General features: G+C 47.7%; 1 protein-coding gene across 2 annotated transcripts; it reads left to right on the top strand.

Annotated features, from left to right (window-relative positions):
• The first annotated feature begins 205 nt into the window (after positions 1-205).
• LOC139394265 (5-azacytidine-induced protein 2-like) lies at positions 206-18,194 on the top strand. 2 transcript variants are annotated; one of them, XM_071142289.1, is made up of 8 exons: positions 206-399; positions 2,897-3,132; positions 4,709-4,825; positions 5,923-6,022; positions 6,998-7,131; positions 7,630-7,679; positions 11,558-11,688; positions 17,210-18,194. In XM_071142289.1, the coding sequence occupies exons 2-8, from the start codon at positions 2,908-2,910 to the stop codon at positions 17,647-17,649; spliced, it is 1,197 nt and encodes a 398-aa protein (XP_070998390.1). In that variant the 5' UTR covers positions 206-399; positions 2,897-2,907; the 3' UTR covers positions 17,650-18,194. The 2 variants fall into 2 exon arrangements, with proteins under 2 accessions (XP_070998390.1, XP_070998391.1); XM_071142290.1 differs by having other exon boundaries at positions 207-399; positions 2,901-3,132.
• The last annotated feature ends 920 nt before the right edge of the window (positions 18,195-19,114 follow it).

Below are 19,114 nucleotides of genomic sequence, written 5' to 3'. Positions count from 1 at the left end.
ATATCATATATTTTTTTTGTATGAATACACATGATATTGTTTCTATAATCTCTAACCCATAGTTTGGAAGCTTTTCAAATATTATAGTATTCATCCGAGTAGTATATCTAGCTACACAACCAGATTCATAGTTTTTTTTGTTAAGTCGAGGATGACATCGGGGCTTTTATTTTGAAAGTCACATCAACCCCGGAAGTTTTTGAAAGTGACATTTCACAAGACGTTGGACGTTTCCTGGTACATGTTTATCCACAAATGTATTTTATATCGAAAACATATAAAATAACGATTTACAACAGAGATATCTATTTTTTGGCATCACAGTCGTCCCGTAAATTGGTACTAAACCATGCTCGGTAGATACACAACGTGATATCGTCGAAAACAACATCAACAAAGGTAAAATAAGCTAACGCGGCTAGCTAGTATCAATTGATCATCAGCTGGCTGCGTATTCTTGTATCGTTTAGCTGCCAGATAACTGCTATAAGACTGTCATAGAAAACTGTCTCACAGTTGTAAGGTCTAGATGAGCAATTTAGCACGATAGATAACACACCAGTCTTTAGTTTTGGTTGATCCATATTGAATAATGGCCTGTCCCGAGTTGCTAACGGTAGCTAGCTATGCTAACGTCCTTCGAAATGCTGATGTTTTGATTTTTTTTCCTGGTGTGGTGGAAAGGGACGTGTTTATTTTATGACAACCTGATATTTGTACGAATTGTTTTTAACCGATAATTGATTATGGTTTTAACTAATCGTTTCAATAATAGATAGATTAATTTCAACAAGTGTCATGACATACAACGTTGGTTTTGGTTTCTCTTTGCCGCAACAGTTCCTTAGCTCTCACTTCCGGTATCGTGTAACATTGGGACACAACATCAGGAGTCGGTGTATTGGGAATCCAACCAATACACAGACTCACGATGTTGTGTCCCAGAGCTGGTTATCGTGGTGTCTTGCACACACAGCCGAGCCCAATGCAGAGCAGGTTATCTTGGTGTCTTGCACACACAGCCAAGCCCAACGCAGAGCAGGTTATCGTGGTGTCTTGCACACACAGCCAAGCCCAATGCAGAGCAGGTTATCGTGGTGTCTTGCACACACAGCCTAGCCCAATGCAGAGCAGGTTATCGTGGTGTCTTGCACACACAGCCAAGCCCAATGCAGAGCAGGTTATCGTGGTGTCTTGCACACACAGCCAAGCCCAATGCAGAGCTGGTTATCGTGGTGTCTTGCACACACAGCCAAGCCCAATGCAGAGCAGGTTATCTTGGTGTCTTGCACACACAGCCAAGCCCAACGAAGAGCAGGTTATCTTGGTGTCTTGCACACACAGCCAAGCCCAATGCAGAGCAGGTTATCGTGGTGTCTTGCACACACAGCCAAGCCCAACGCAGAGTGTTATGGTTCAGATAAGAAAGAGAGAGGTGTTCAACCTGCTCCTCCTATTTATTTTTTAACTTTTCTCTGCATTTTCAAACAGTGAGATCAACTCATTGCTAGAATCTCAATCCTGGATTTGTAGCACGGCGCACAATGATTGTCATTCTAAAGTTTGCTGGAAATAAATAAATTTGTTCCCAAATATATGCAACTCTGTCAAACTCATGACTATTGTTTTGTCTTAGTTGTGTTACTACTGACTCCTCGGGTCTACCTCTGTTCTCTACTAGCTAGGTCTGGCATGGAGCTTGGCATTATTGTATTGTCTTAAATGTGTATAATTGACTCCTCGGATCTACCTCTGCTCTCTACTAGCTAGGCCTGGCATGGAGCTTGGCATTATTGTCTTAGTTGTGTATAATTGACTCCTTGGGTCTACCTCTGTTCTCTACTAGCTAGGCCTGGCATGGAGCTTGGCATTATTGTCTTAGTTGTGTATAATTGACTCCTTGGGTCTACCTCTGTTCTCTACTAGCTAGGCCTGGCATGGAGCTTGGCATTATTGTCTTAGTTGTGTGTAATTGACTCCTCGGGTCTACCTCTGCTCTCTACTAGCTAGGCCTGGCATGGAGCTTGGCATTATTGTATTGTCTTAGTTGTGTATAATTGACTCCTCTGGTCTACCTCTGCTCTCTACTAGCTAGGCCTGGCATGGAGCTTGGCATTATTGTCTTAGTTGTGTATAATTGACTCCTTGGGTCTTCCTCTGCTCTCTACTAGCTAGGCCTGGCATGGAGCTTGGCATTATTGTCTTAGTTGTGTATAATTGACTCCTCGGGTCTACCTCTGCTCTCTACTAGCTAGGCCTGGCATGGAGCTTGGCATTATTGTCTTAGTTGTGTATAATTGACTCCTCGGGTCTACCTCTGCTCTCTACTAGCTAGGCCTGGCATGGAGCTTGGCATTATTGTCTTAGTTGTGTATAATTGACTCCTTGGGTCTTCCTCTGCTCTCTACTAGCTAGGCCTGGCATGGAGCTTGGCATTATTGTCTTAGTTGTGTATAATTGACTCCTCGGGTCTACCTCTGCTCTCTACTAGCTAGGCCTGGCATGGAGCTTGGCATTATTGTATTGTCTTAGTTGTGTATAATTGACTCCTCGGGTCTACCTCTGCTCTCTACTAGCTAGGCCTGGCATGGAGCTTGGCATTATTGTCTTAGTTGTGTATAATTGACTCCTTGGGTCTTCCTCTGCTCTCTACTAGCTAGGCCTGGCATGGCGCTTGGCATTATTGTCTTAGTTGTGTATAATTGACTCCTCGGGTCTACCTCTGCTCTCTACTAGCTAGGACTGGCATGGAGCTTGGCATTATTGTCTTAGTTGTGTATAATTTACTCCTCGGGTCTACCTCTGCTCTCTACTAGCTAGGCCTGGCATGGAGCTTGGCATTATTGTCTTAGTTGTGTATAATTGACTCCTCGGATCTACCTCTGCTCTCTACTAGCTAGGCCTGGCATGGAGCTTGGCATGGAGGCAGTGGAGGATGATATCTGCATTCTGAAGCATGAGACGGCGTACGGTGGAGCAGGGGAGAGCCCCGTGTCCGTGTGTGCCGGGGACGAGTCTGTAGCCTCCCACTTTGCCTTGGTCACAGCGTACGAGGACATCAAGAAGAGGCTGAGAGACACGGAGAGAGAGAACACACTGCTGAGGAAGAGAGTCAAACAACTGGAAGATAAGGTACAGGATGAGGGGGGGGTGGGGCTTCATTAAGACACAACAGGAACAACTTCATACATGCGTATCTTGATACAGTAAGTTCTCAGCAGTAGCATTAAAATACAACTTTATTATCCTGATAGAGTCATTGATTTATTTTTGGGGAACAGATAAAACCTCAAATGGTCAAAGTACATCTAGCTCAATACATCTAGCTCAATACATCTAGCTCAATACATCTAGCTCAATTGTCATGAGTTGTTCGCACAGTAAAACATTGTCACTTATCAATGTGTTGAGGTAATCCTGTTCATGGAGAGGCTTGCATCATGAGATTCAACAGCAGTGTGTTGTACCCTGTAGCTGTGTGTTGTACCCTGTAGCTGTGTGTTGTACCCTGTAGCTGTGTGTTGTACCCTGTAGCTGTGTGTTGTACCCTGTAGCTGTGTGTTGTACCCTGTAGCTGTGTGTTGTACCCTGTAGCTGTGTGTTGTACCCTGTAGCTGTGTGTTGTACCCTGTAGCTGTGTGTTGTACCCTGTAGCTGTGTGTTGTACCCTGTAGCTGTGTGTTGTACCCTGTAGCTGTGTGTTGTACCTGTGGCTGTGTGTTTTAACCTGTAGCTGTGTGTTTTAACCTGTAGCTGTGTGTTGTAACCTGTGGCTGTGTGTTGTACCCTGTGGCTGTGTGTTGTACCCTGTGGCTGTGTGTTGTACCCTGTGGCTGTGTGTTGTACCCTGTGGCTGTGTGTTGTACCCTGTGGCTGTGTGTTGTACCCTGTGGCTATGTGTTTTAACCTGTGGCTGTGTGTTTTAACCTGTGGCTGTGTGTTGTACCCTGTAGCTGTGTGTTGTACCCTGTAGCTGCGTGTTGTACCCTGTAGCTGTGTGTTGTACCCTGTGGCTGTGTGTTGTACCCTGTGGCTGTGTGTTGTACCCTGTGGCTGTGTGTTGTACCCTGTGGCTGTGTGTTGTACCCTGTGGCTGTGTGTTGTACCCTGTGGCTGTGTGTTGTACCCTGTGGCTGTGTGTTGTACCCTGTGGCTGTGTGTTGTACCCTGTGGCTGTGTGTTGTACCCTGTGGCTGTGTGTTGTACCCTGTGGCTGTGTGTTGTACCCTGTGGCTGTGTGTTGTACCCTGTGGCTGTGTGTTGTACCCTGTGGCTGTGTGTTGTACCCTGTGGCTGTGTGTTGTACCCTGTGGCTGTGTGTTGTACCCTGTGGCTGTGTGTTGTACCCTGTGGCTGTGTGTTGTACCCTGTGGCTGTGTGTTGTACCCTGTGGCTGTGTGTTGTACCCTGTGGCTGTGTGTTGTACCCTGTGGCTGTGTGTTGTACCCTGTGGCCGTGTGTTGTACCCTGTGGCCGTGTGTTGTACCCTGTGGCCGTGTGTTTTAACCTGTGGCCGTGTGTTTTAACCTGTGGCCGTGTGTTTTAACCTGTGGCCGTGTGTTTTAACCTGTGGCCGTGTGTTTTAACCTGTGGCCGTGTGTTTTAACCTGTGGCCGTGTGTTTTAACCTGTGGCCGTGTGTTTTAACCTGTAGCCGTGTGTTTTAATCTGTAGCTGTGTTGTAACTGATGTGTGGTTGTAACCTGTAGCTGTTCAGGCCTGAAGCTCCTTCCCCTGAAGGACCCCAGTACGTCAACAAGGCCTTCAGTGCCTACCGTGGCATCTACATGGAGAAGGAGGACCTGCAGCTGGAGCTTAATAAACTGGTATGTACAGTCCACTAGGTCCAGCTGGTGTGTACAGTCCACTAGGTCCAGCTGGTGTGTACAGTCCACTAGGTCCAGCTGGTATAGACAGTCCACTAGGTCCAGCTGGTGTGGACAGTCCACTAGGTCCAGCTGGTGTGGACAGTCCACTAGGTCCAGCTGGTGTGGACAGTCCACTAGGTCCAGCTGGTATAGACAGCCCACTAGGTCCAGCTGGTGTGGACAGCCCACTAGGTCCAGCTGGTATGGACAGCCCACTAGGTCCAGCTGGTGTGGACAGCCCACTAGGTCCAGCTGGTGTGTACAGTCAGCTGGTGTGGACAGTCCACTAGGTCCAGCTGGTATGTACAGTCCACTAGGTCCAGCTGGTATGTACAGTCCACTAGGTCCAGCTGGCGTGGACCGTCCACTAGGTCCAGCTGGCGTGGACCGTCCACTAGGTCCAGCTGGTGTGTACAGTCCACTAGGTCCAGCTGGTGTGTACAGTCCACTAGGTCCAGCTGGTGTGGACAGTCCACTAGGTCCAGCTGGTGTGGACAGCCCACTAGGTCCAGCTGGTGTGGACAGTCCACTAGGTCCAGCTGGTGTGGACAGTCCACTAGGTCCAGCTGGTGTGGACAGTCCACTAGGTCCAGCTGGTGTGGACAGTCCACTAGGTCCAGCTGGTGTGTACAGTCCACTAGGTCCAGCTGGTGTGTACAGTCCACTAGGTCCAGCTGGTGTGGACAGTCCACTAGGTCCAGCTGGTGTGGACAGTCCACTAGGTCCAGCTGGTGTGGACAGCCCACTAGGTCCAGCTGGTGTGGACAGTCCACTAGGTCCAGCTGGTGTGGACAGTCCACTAGGTCCAGCTGGTGTGTACAGTCCACTAGGTCCAGCTGGTGTGTACAGTCCACTAGGTCCAGCTGGTGTGTACAGTCCACTAGGTCCAGCTGGTGTGGACAGTCCACTAGGTCCAGCTGGTGTGGACAGTCCACTAGGTCCAGCTGGTCCGTATCTCTTCCTGTCTTTATCCTGTCTCTTTGTAACCGTCTCTCCTCCTCTCTCCTTCACTGACTCTTCATCATATCTCTCTTTCTTTAACTGTGTTTCTCTAGAAGAGGGAGAAGAGTGAGTCTGAGAGGCTCCTGAATGAGCAGCTGCAGGCCAAAGAGATGGAGCTGCTGCAGTTAAAGACTGAGATGGAGACCAGCCAAGGTACTTTAATGACCAGGGACCAGCCAAGGGACTTTAATGATCAGGGACTTAACCTCAGCCAAGGGGCTTTAATGACCAGGGACTTAACCTCAGCCAGGGGACTTTAATGACCAGGGACTTAACCTCAGCCAAGGGACTTTAATGACCAGGGACTTAACCTCAGCCAAGGGACTTAACCTCAGCCAAGGGACTTAACCTCAGCCAAGGGACTTAACCTCAGCCAAGGGACTTTAATGATCAGGGACTTAACCTCAGCCAGGGGACTTTAATGACCAGGGACCTAACCTCAGCCAAGGGACTTTAATGACCAGGGACTTAACCTCAGCCAAGGGACTTAACCTCAGCCAAGGGACTTAACCTCAGCCAAGGGACTTAACCTCAGCCAAGGGACTTTAATGATCAGGGACTTAACCTCAGCCAGGGGACTTTAATGACCAGGGACCTAACCTCAGCCAAGGGACTTTAATGACCAGGGACTTAACCTCAGCCAAGGGACTTTAATGACCAGGGACTTAACCTCAGCCAAGGGACTTTAATGACCAGGGACTTAACCTCAGCCAGGGGACTTAACCTCAGCCAAGGGACTTAACCTCAGCCAAGGGACTTAACCTCAGCCAAGGGACAGTATCATTACCAGGTTTTCCCCTTAGTCTCACCAACAGACTGACATGCAGTGTCATCCTGACCAGGCAGGGACATTCCCTTTACTCTCAGCCAAGGTGTAATCACCAGGATTGTCCCTAATGTCCAGCTAAGGGACAGTTAATGCCCATGACTTTTCACTGAGTCTAGACGCTCAAATCCCAATGTGCCCACTATCCCACAGACAAGCTAGAGTGTTCATTGTTCAACCTTCTCTACCCTGATGTTCAACGTTTCTACAGTGTTACAGAAGTAGAAGGGGACTGATGTCACATGACCCAGAAGTGACAACGTTGTATTCTAACCGTGTGTGTGTGTTCTCTGTCTCCATAGTGATGAAGTCTCTAACCAGTACTCAGGACTACTGGCAGGTGGACAGGATCAACAGTGAACTGAAGATGCATACTCTGCAGGAGGAGTTGGAGAGGATGACTCTGGAGAAGAACCGACTGCAGGGACACTGTGGGGTAAGACTATGTGGATATAGAACTAGTGTGTTTCATTCATAAAGGTTCTGATGACGGTCTGTTGACCCAGAAACCCCGGTGAAGGTCTGTTTTCCCAAAAACCCCGGTGAAGGTCTGTTTTCCCAAAAACCCCGGTGAAGGTCTGTTTACCCAAAAACCCGGTGAAGGTCTGTTGACCCAAAAACCCAGTGAAGGTCTGTTGACCCAAAAACCCCGGTGAAGGTCTGTTTACCCAAAAATCCGGTGAAGGTCTGTTGACCCAAAAACCCAGTGAAGGTCTGTTGACCCAAAAACCCTGGTGAAGGTCTGTTGACCCAGAAACCCGGTGAAGGTCTGTTGACCCCAAAAACCTTTGTTTGAGGTCCATTAACAGACATTGTGGATCAACCAGAATGCCAGTGTAGTTTCCCTGGCTTTCTTCTCCAGACATGGTCTGTGAACTACGCTCTTATTCTAGGGTTTCAATTATAACTCTTTTGATGACCTCCCTCTTCCTAGGATTCTTCTGGAACTGACTGTGACCAGAATCACGTGGAGTCCAACCCCAGGTATGTCCTTCATCTCATCAGAAATACTTCTTCAGGTTTGACACCAGGGGGGAAAGATCTCACTAAATAAATTGAAGCAGAATTTAGCCCCATTTGAAACACCTGTCATTGTGTAGATGCCATACACCAGCCACCAGGTGGAGACAGAGCATTGTTTACCTCTGTAGATCTATGTCTGTAGTTTACCTAGCAACAGGGTTCACTTTCAATAAGAAACTCGTCTGAGTACTGGGACATGCCACTCAGATAGACGGATCGTACTAGAATAGACTAGGATGCATGCCACTCAGATAGAAGGATCGTACTAGAATAGACTAGGATGCATGCCACTCAGATAGAAGGATCGTACTAGAATAGACTAGGATGCGTGCCACTCAGATAGACGGATTGTACTAGAATAGACTAGGATGCGTGCCACTCAGATAGAAGGATCGTACTAGAATAGACTAGGATGCATGCCACTCAGATAGACGGATCGTACTAGAATAGACTAAGGATGCATGCCACTAAGATAGATGGATCGTACTAGAATAGACTAGGATGCATGCCACAGAAATTCAAGGCATCAGTTGTACATACACACACTCCCTGGCTGTATATACACTCACTGGCTCTATATACACTCACTGGCTCTATATAAACTCACTGGTTCTGTATACACTCACTGGCTCTATATACACTCACTGGCTCTATATACACTCATGGCTCTATATACACTCACTGGCTCTATATACACTCACTGGCTCTATATACACTCACTGGCTCTATATACACTCACTGGCTCTATATACACTCACTGGCTCTATATACACTCACTGGACTCCCTGGCTGTATATACACTCACTGACTCTATATACACTCACTGGCTCTATATACACTCACTGGCTCTATATACACTCACTGGCTCTATATACACTCACTGGACTCCCTGGCTGTATATACACTCACTGACTCTATATACACTCACTGGCTCTATATAAACTCACTGGTTCTGTATACACTCACTGGCTCTATATACACTCACTGGCTCTATATACACTCACTGGCTCTATATACACTCACTGGCTCCTAAATACACTCACTGGCTCTATATACACTCACTGGCTCTATATAAACTCACTGGCTCTGTATACACTCACTGGCTCTATATACACTCACTGGCTCTATATACACTCACTGGCTCTATATACACTCACTGGCTCTATATACACTCACTGGCTCTATATACACTCACTGGCTCTATATACACTCACTGGCTCTATATACACTCACTGGACTCCCTGGCTGTATATACACTCACTGGCTCTATATACACTCACTGGACTCCCTGGCTGTATATACACTCACTGGACTCCCTGGCTGTATATACACTCACTGGCTCTATATACACTCACTGGCTCTATATAAACTCGCTGGTTCTGTATACACTCACTGGCTCTATATACACTCACTGGCTCTATATACACTCACTGGCTCTATATACACTCACTGGCTCTATATACACTCACTGGCTCCTAAATACACTCACTGGCTCTATATATACTCACTGGCTCTATATACACTCACTGGCTCTATATACACTCACTGGCTATATATATATATATATATATATATATATATATATATATATACACACACACATACCATACGCTCACACACACATATTGACGCCACACACAGACACTCTTTCACACACTTCACACTTCACACTCTTCACGTTGCTGCTACTCTGTTTATTGTCTATCCTGATTGACAAGACAATTTCACCTCCACCTACATGTACATATTACCTCAACTACCTGCTACCCCTGACTCTGTACTGGTACTCCTTGTATATAGTCTCATTACTACCTGGTACCCCTGCACAGTGACTCTGTACCTGGTACCCCTGCACAGTGACTCTGTACTGGTACTCCTTGTATATAGTCTCATTACTACCTGGTACCCCTGCACAGTGACTCTGTACCTGGTACCCCTGCACAGTGACTCTGTACTGGTACTCCTTGTATATAGTCTCATTACTACCTGGTACCCCTGCACAGTGACTCTGGTACTCCTTGTATATAGTCTCATTACTACCTGGTACCCCTGCACAGTGACTCTGTACTCCTTGTATATAGTCTCATTACTACCTGGTACCCCTGCACAGTGACTCTGTACTGGTACTCCTTGTATATAGTCTCATTACTACCTGGTACCCCTGCACAGTGACTCTGTACTGGTACTCCTTGTAAATAGTCTCATTACTACCTGGTACCCCTGCACAGTGACTCTGTACTGGTACTCCTTGTATATAGTCTCATTACTACCTGGTACCCCTGCACAGTGACTCTGTACTGGTACTCCTTGTATATAGTCTCATTACTACCTGGTACCCCTGCACAGTGACTGGTACTCCTTGTATATAGTCTCATTACTACCTGGTACCCCTGCACAGTGACTCTGTACTGGTACTCCTTGTATATAGTCTCATTACTACCTGGTACCCCTGCACAGTGACTCTGTACTGGTACTCCTTGTATATAGTCTCATTACTACCTGGTACCCCTGCACAGTGACTGGTACTCCTTGTATATAGTCTCATTACTACCTGGTACCCCTGCACAGTGACTGGTACTCCTTGTATATAGTCTCATTATTTTATTGTGTTACTATTTCCTAGTTTATTTAGCAAATGTTTCATCCTTAAACTATACATGGTTGGGAAATGGCTGGTGAAGAAGCATTTCACTGTAAAGTCCACTACAGCTGTGTGTGTATCAGGAGCGTTTGACAAATACAAAGGGATTTGATCTCATTTGGACCTCCTCCAGTACATTATTATGTCCACTAGTTGGCGCTACAGACCCAGAGTTTTATTCATAGAGAACAAAGTAATAGCCTTTTATCACACCGAACAGGTGCCTGTCTGAAACGATTCCTTCTCCATCCTGTGAATCTCACAGAGAAATCTTTTAAGCCCGAGCATCTTTTTTTTTTTTTTAAAGTGTAAGGTTTGAAAAGCACTTGGCAAATAAATATGTTATAATTCAGTAGAAAATCAGTAACGTTGTAGATTTTTTATATTTTTTTATCCCCTGGTGTCTCTCTCTCCGCTGAGTCCGGTTTAGTCGACGTGTTCGTGAGATCTGTGCCCCTCTACAAGGCAGTCTTCCAGGTGCTGCCACCAACATCACGTCTCAAACTCATCTTGTCTTGTGCATTTATTTTTAAATTTTTTTTTTTGTGGTATCCAATTGTTAGTAGTTACTGCTCGGGAGAGACGAAGGTTGAAGGTCATGCGTCCTCCAAAACACAATCCAACCAAGCCGCACTGCTTCTTAACACAGCGCGCATCACAACCCGGAAGCCAGCCGCACCAATGTGTCGGAGGAAACAACGTACACCTGGCGACCTGGTCAGCGTGCACTGCGCCCGGCCCGCCACAGGAGTCGCTAGTGCGCGATGAGACAAGGATATCCCTACCGGCCAAACCCTCCCTAACCCGGACGACGCTAGGCCAATTGTGCGTCGCCCCATGGACCTCCCGGTCGCGGCCTGCTGCGATGCAGTGCCTTAGACCACTGCGACACCCGGGAGGCCCCTTGTCTTGTGCATCTTGACTATAATCGAAAATATGTATTTAGGTCTTTGCGTTAATGTATAATGTTGAAGGATTTTCCTTCTATTATCAATTAAATGTATTTATTTTAATATTCTGGAATTGCTTGGAGCAGCAGAAAGGGGCAGCATTACTGTTTTCACAAATATAAAAAATAATAATCTGTGTATTCCTGATTTAAGTATGTATTGTGCAAATGTAAATGGTCCTGTAGATGAATGTAGGAGTGTTGTCCTGTAGTGTCGTCTCATTGTAGTCTTGTATTGTTATTTTACAGCGATAAGGCAGTGCTACAGTCCTATGAGGCCCTGGCCACTGAGATCTCCTCTCTACACTCAGTGTTGAAACAACAGTCTGACCTGGTGAAGAAGCTCGGAGACAAATCACAGCTAGCAGCTCACAGACGAGGTGAGTTACAAACCACAGCTAGCAGCTCACAGACGAGGTGAGTTACAAACCACAGCTAGCAGCTAACAGACGAGGTGAGTTACAAACCACAGCTAGCAGCTAACAAACGAGGTGAGTTACAAACCACAGCTAGCAGCTCACAGACGAGGTAAATTCTAAACCACAGCTAGCAGCTAACAGCCGAGGTAAATTCTAAACCACAGCTAGCAGCTAACAGCCGAGGTAAATTCTAAACCACAGCTAGCAGCTAACAGACGAGGTCAATTCTAAACCACAGCTAGCAGCTAACAGACGAGGTAAATTCTAAACCACAGCTAGCAGCTAACAGACGAGGTCAATACTAAACCACAGCTAGCAGCTAACAGACGAGGTCAATACTAAACCACAGCTAGCAGCTAACAGACGAGGTCAATACTAAACCACAGCTAGCAGCTAACAGAGAAGGTAAGTCCTGGCTGGGGGCACTTTCAGCAGACGTTCTGTAATGATCTGGAAGGTTGCAGACAGAAATGTCTTGAGATGTGTGTATTTTCTAGGTAATGTATTTCTATCTGAACAATCCAGGATAATGTGCCCTCATTAACATAATCCCTATGTATGAGGGAGAGGGCCTCGGACTAAAGAGCAGATCTTCTGACATACTGCTACTTATTTAGTGTAGAGAAATGAATGTTTTCTCTTCAGGTTCCCTTCCCCCTTCTCTCTGAGTGATAACGAAACCCAACCTGTCTTTTCACACATCTTAAAACAACATGCCATCAACAAGGAATCTTTCAAAATAAAAGTTGTTGATGAAAGAGAGTCTACTATACTACTGTAGGCTAGGTGGAAGAAAGAGGGATGCTACTGTAGGCTAGGTGGAAGAACGAGGGATGCTACTGTAGGCTAGGTGGAAGAAAGAGGGATGCTACTGTAGGCTAGGTGGAGAAAGAGGGATGCTACTGGAGGCTAGGTGGAAGAAAGAGGGATTCTACTGTAGGCTAGGTGGAGAAAGACAGCTGAGCTATTATCATAGCACTACAATGGTAGAGGATATATTAGGATATTAAAGCCATCTCTCTTTCCTGTTCTGATGTTTTTCACCCCTGAAGAGATGTAGTTTGTTGCTATTCTCTTTGTGGAACAGGGGACCAAACAAGAGGTGTAAATTAGAATGAAATATAAAGAGCAGATATATTTATTCTAGTGAATATCCCAGACTAATCCTGTTTCCTAGATGAGAGAGAAAAAGGGGAGAGGTGTATTTATTCAAAGACACCGAGCATCTGTATTCGTCAGAGGTTCTTACTACGAAATCACTTTTATTCAAATGGGAAACTCTCATGAGACTCTCTCTCTCTCTCTCTCTGTCTCTCTCTCTGTCTCTCTCTGCCTCTCTCTCTGTCTCTCTCTGCCTCCTGCTCTTCCATCAAACACAGAGGAACTCTCATTTAAACTTTATTATTATCTGCTCAACAGGATGATTGGATAGAAAACCAATGATGTGTGTGTCTAATGTTGCATGCGTTTGTGCTGCATATTAAAGAGGGTGTGTGTGTGTGTGTGTGTGTGTGTGTGTGTGTGTGTGTGTGTGTGTGTGTGTGTGTGTGTGTGTGTGTGTGTGAGACGTTTGACTGAACTGCTCTGACTCTCTTTACCATAGAAATAAATGTATATTCTCTTTAAATATTGTTGCTAAGCCATGTTATCTCTTGAGGGATGCATCTCTCTAAAAGCCTTAATCAGGCCTGGGTGTGTTGTGTTTCTGAAGCCTGTCTAGTTCTGAAGGGAACGTCAGAGGTGTGATTCTCACTCCCATCTCTCCTCACACTACTCAGCCCAATTAGCTATACAGCCTCTGGAAACTACAGTGTCTGGCTGGCTGTCGCTCTGCCTGTCTGGCTGGTTGTCGCTCTGCCTGTCTGTCTGGTTGTCCCTCTGCCTGTCTGTCTGGTTGTCCCTCTGCCTGTCTGGCTGGTTGTCCCTCTGCCTGTCTGGCTGGCTGTCGCTCTGCCTGTCTGGCTGGCTGTCGCTCTGCCTGTCTGTCTGGTTGTCCCTCTGCCTGTCTGTCTGGTTGTCCCTCTGCCTGTCTGGCTGTCTGTCGCTCTGCCTGTCTGTCCCTCTGCCTGTCTGTCTGACTGTCCCTCTTCCTGTCTGGCTGGCTGTCCCTCTGCCTGTCTGGCTGGCTGTCCCTCTGCCTGTCTGTCTGGCTGTCCCTCTGCCTGTATGTCTGGCTGTCCCTCTGCCTGTCTGTCTGGCTGTCGCTCTGCCTGTCTGTCTGGCTGTCGCTCTGCCTGTCTGTATGTCTGTCGCTCTGCCGGTCTGCATGGCTGTTCGTCTGTCTGTCGGTTTGTCGCTCTGGCTGTCTGTCGCTCTGCCTGTCTGGCTGTCTGTCGCTCTGCCTGTCTGTCTGTCACTTTGATTTCTAGAGGATAAAACTAAACTAAAATGCTGACTGAATGTAAGATAAATCATTTCTTACTAAATATGTTGTCTATTATATTCACACACTGTTTACTAATTCCTTTTCAGCATCACCCAACCCAACCACATATCCCTAAAGGTACACTCTGTCAGCATCACCCAACCACACATCCCTCAAGGTACACAGGAACCATCTTTAATTAATTAGCCTAGTTATTGGCATTCATCCAATTTAGAGGATTCAATTCATCCAATGTAGAGGATAATGGATATCAATCAACAGCATTTAGAGTTGATTATTGAGCCCAAATGATTACTAGAGCCAGTCGCACTAACTGAAATGATTACTAGAGCCAGTCACCCTAACTGAAATGATTACTAGAGCCAGTCACCCTAACTGAAATGATTACTAGAGCCAGTCACCCTAACTGAAATGATTACTAGAGCCAGTCACCCTAACTGAAATGATTACTAGAGCCAGTCACACTAACTGAAATGATTACTAGAGCCAGTCACCCTAACTGAAATGATTACTAGAGCCAGTCACCCTAACTGAAATGATTACTAGAGCCAGTCACCCTAACTGAAATGATTACTAGAGCCAGTCACCCTAACTGAAATGATTACTAGAGCCAGTCACCCTAACTGAAATGATTACTAGAGCCAGTCACCCTAACTGAAATGATTACTAGAGCCAGTCGCACTAACTGAAATGATTACTAGAGCCAGTCGCACTAACTGAAATGATTACTAGAGCCAGTCACCCTAACTGAAATGATTACTAGAACCAGTCACACTAACTGAAATGATTACTAGAACCAGTCACACTAACTGAAATGATTACTAGAGCCAGTCACACTAACTGAAATGATTACTAGAGCCAGTCACACTAACTGAAATGATTACTAGAGCCAGTCACCCTAACTGAAATGATTACTAGAACCAGTCACACTAACTGAAATGATTACTAGAACCAGTCACACTAACTGAAATGATTACTAGAACCAGTCACACTAACTGAAATGATTACTAGAACCAGTCACCCTAACTGAAATGATTACTAGAGCCAGTCATAATAGACAGTGGAATAAATGGTGTGGTGTTGCGATACTAAGAGAGTTCCATGGACAAATTGCAACATAATCCAAATGAATATTCTCTGGTCTTCATGAACAGTCAGGTGTGATGAGTTGCTTTGTTTGAAATTGATTTATTTTCTTGAGTGCTGCTTTTGGGTAGGTGGCAAGGGTGATGGTGCCTGTCTGGCTGTCTGTCCCTCTGCTTTGGGGTAGGTGGCAAGGGTGATGGTGCCTGTCTGTCCCTCTGTTTTGGGGTAGGTGGCAAGGGGGATGGTGCCTGTCTGTCCCTCTGCTTTGGGGTAGGTGGCAAGGGTGATGGTGCCTGTCTGGCTGTCTGTCCCTCTGCTTTGGGGTAGGTGGCAAGGGTGATGGTGCCTGTCTGGCTGTCTGTCCCTCTGCTTTGGGGTAGGTGGCAAGGGTGATGGTGCCTGTCTGGCTGTCTGTCCCTCTGCTTTGGGGTAGGTGGCAAGGGTGATGGTGCCTGTCTGGCTGTCTGTCCCTCTGCTTTGGGGTAGGTGGCAAGGGTGATGGTGCCTGTCTGGCTGTCTGTCCCTCTGCTTTGGGGTAGGTGGCAAGGGTGATGGTGCCTGTCTGGCTGTCTGTCCCTCTGCTTTGGGGTAGGTGGCAAGGGTGATGGTGCCTGTCTGGCTGTCTGTCCCTCTGCTTTGGGGTAGGTGGCAAGGGTGATGGTGCCTGTCTGGCTGTCTGTCCCTCTGCTTTGGGGTAGGTGGCAAGGGTGATGGTGCCTGTCTGGCTGTCTGTCCCTCTGCTTTGGGGTAGGTGGCAAGGGTGATGGTGCCTGTCTGGCTGTCTGTCCCTCTGCTTTGGGGTAGGTGGCAAGGGTGATGGTGCCTGTCTGGCTGTTTGTCCCTCTGTTTTGGGGTAGGTGGCAAGGGTGATGGCGCCTGTCTGGCTGTCTGTCCCTCTGCTTTGGGGTAGGTGGCAAGGGTGATGGTGCCTGTCTGGCTGTCTGTCCCTCTGCTTTGGGGTAGGTGGCAAGGGTGATGGTGCCTGTCTGGCTGTCTGTTCCTCTGCTTTGGGGTAGGTTGCAAGGGTGATGGTGCCTGTCTGGCTGTCTGTCCCTCTGCTTTGGGGTAGGTGGCAAGGGTGATGGTGCCTGTCTGACTGTCTGGCCCTCTGCTTTGGGGTAGGTGGCAAGGGTGATGGTGCCTGTCTGGCTGTCTGTTCCTCTGCTTTGGGGTAGGTGGCAAGGGTGATGGTGCCTGTCTGGCTGTCTGTCCCTCTGCTTTGGGGTAGGTGGCAAGGGTGATGGTGCCTGTCTGGCTGTCTGGCCCTCTGCTTTGGGGTAGGTGGCAAGGGTGATGGTGCCTGTCTGGCTGTCTGTCCCTCTGCTTTGGGGTAGGTGGCAAGGGTGATGGTGCCTGTCTGACTGTCTGGCCCTCTGCTTTGGGGTAGGTGGCAAGGGTGATGGTGCCTGTCTGGCTGTCTGTCCCTCTGCTTTGGGGTAGGTGGCAAGGGTGATGGTGCCTGTCTGGCTGTCTGTCCCTCTGCTTTGGGGTAGGTGGCAAGGGTGATGGTGCCTGTCTGGCTGTCTGTCCCTCTGCTTTGGGGTAGGTGGCAAGGGTGATGGTGCCTGTCTGGCTGTCTGTCCCTCTGCTTTGGGGTAGTTGGCAAGGGTGATGGTGCCTGTCTGGCTGTCTGTCCCTCTGCTTTGGGGTAGGTGGCAAGGGTGATGGTGCCTGTCTGGCTGTCTGTCCCTATGCTTTGGGGTAGGTGGCAAGGGTGATGGTGCCTGTCTGGCTGTCTGTCCCTCTGCTTTGGGTTAGGTGGCAAGGGTGATGGTGCTAAATACTGGGTCTTGTTCAGTAGGGCATAACGTTGTAGAACATAATGCAACTGAAAACCAACAATTGGTGTCATTGTACCAGTTCAGTTTAGTACCGAAACAACCGCGTCAAAATGTTTCCTCCTGTTTTGACGTCTACTGAACACGACCAGGGAAAAACATTCTAATTATCTGACAACCTGATTTTGAAGAAAGTTAAAGAAAATGTTTGTGCCCTTCTCTCTCTCTCTAGCTGTACCAACTGTCCCTGTGCAGTGCCTGGACGATGTGGAGAAGAACCTGAGCCATGGAACAGTCTGCATGACCGTGCCCCGAGCCCCTAGTGCCCCCCCTGTCCCCTCCAGCTCTGGCCGGCCCTGCCTTCCCCCCGTGGGCCCACCGGCTCTGGAGGGTCTCAGGGAGGACTACTGGCCAAACGGTCCCTGGTCCAGCCACTACCCTGGTGCCTTGGGTCTGGACAGTACTAGTCCTGTCCTCCTGCCTCCTCCTCCTCTCAACCAGGCCTCTCTAGATGACTCCTCCTGGTCCTTCCCCTCCCCGCCCAAACCCAGCGACGCCCTCTTCTGGGAGGGCCAGAGGCAGGGTCTGAGCCAGGGCAGCCCCATCCACTCCTCCAGGGGTAGTACCCCCATGAGCCCTAATGGAGACTGGGCCAAGCCCCCACCCTACTGAGGTGGAGGACCCCCTGGCTCTAAGGCTGCCCTGCCGTGCAACACCCAACCTGCCTTAAGATGAGGAGACAACTCCTATGGACTCTCCAGCCTGGGGAACTTGCTCCAGGATGATTCAACTAGCCACAGAGCAAACCACGGGAGAAGCTTCTGATGGGCTACCCTCTGACCCGGCCCAGACACACTGATGACTCCCCTCCCTGGGAATCAGGTGGCAGAGAAAGGAAGGGGTTTCATCTACCCAAGAGAGAAAGATGATGGGATGAGTCCTAGACAGCCAGATTATGACTGTGTTTATGTGTGTGTGTATCCCATACTGGTATTTACTAGAGCTCAAAGCTGTAGTGAACTAATCCACAGTCTGACTGCTTTTCAATTTTAGCCCCTCCCTCCTAATGTGACTTATTTACATGTTATGTATTATAAAGGTATATAGTCAATCCTTCTGTTATCTGTCCTTAATAATATAGAGGTCATAGTGTGTCTGCGCTGTAACAGATACTGGTATATATATATATACACCCCCCAGTAAGCACCTAAAGCTGTTTTTAATCACACAACACAGCGTAGCCTAGTGGTTAGAGGGGTGGGGGCAGGTAGCCTAGTGGTCAGAGCGTTGGGCCAGTAACCGGAAGGTTGCAGGATCGAATCCCTGGGTTGACGTGGTTAAGAAGCTGTTTGGGCCAATAGCACCAAAAGCCAAAAGTTTTTAACCACACAACACAAGGTTTTAAATCTCCACGCAGCTTGCCTTGTCCTAAATCCCATAACAAGGCAAATCTGTCAGTTGTTTCAGATACTGATGGCTAATTTGTATTGTATTTGTTTACAACTTACATTACACTACCAACAGTATGTGGACACCTGCTCCTCGAACATCTCATTCCAAAATCATGGGCATTAATATGGAGTTTGTCCCCCCCTTTGCTGATATATCAGCCTCCACTCTTCTGGGAAGGCTTTCCAATAGATGTTGGAACATTGCTGAGGGGACTTTCTTCCATTCAGCCACAAGAGCATTAGTGAGGTCGGGTACTGATGTTGGGCGATTAGGCCTGGCTCGCAGTCGGCGCTCCAATTCATCCCAAATGTGTTCGATGGTGTTGAGGTCAGGGCTCTGTGCAGGTCAGTCAAGTTCTTCCACACCGATCTCGACAAACCATTTCTGTATGGACCTCGCTTTGTGCACGGGGGCATTGTCATGCTGAAACAGGAAAGGGCCTTCCCCAAACTGTTGCCACAAATTTGGAAGCACTGAATCGTCTAGAATGTCATTGTATGTTGTAGCATTAAGATTTCCCTTCACTGGAACTACGGGGCCTGAACCATGAAAAACAGCCCCAGATCGTTATTCCTCCTCCACCAAACTTTACAGTTGGCACTATGCATTCAGGCGGGTAGTGCTTTACAGGTAACGTTCTCCTGGCATCCACAGACCCAGATTCGTCCTTTGGACTGCCAGATGG

This window comes from Oncorhynchus clarkii, unplaced genomic scaffold, assembly GCF_045791955.1.
Source record: "Oncorhynchus clarkii lewisi isolate Uvic-CL-2024 unplaced genomic scaffold, UVic_Ocla_1.0 unplaced_contig_8629_pilon_pilon, whole genome shotgun sequence".
In the NCBI taxonomy this organism is placed as follows: domain Eukaryota; kingdom Metazoa; phylum Chordata; class Actinopteri; order Salmoniformes; family Salmonidae; genus Oncorhynchus; species Oncorhynchus clarkii.
This window is presented reverse-complemented; position numbering and strand designations above follow the sequence as displayed.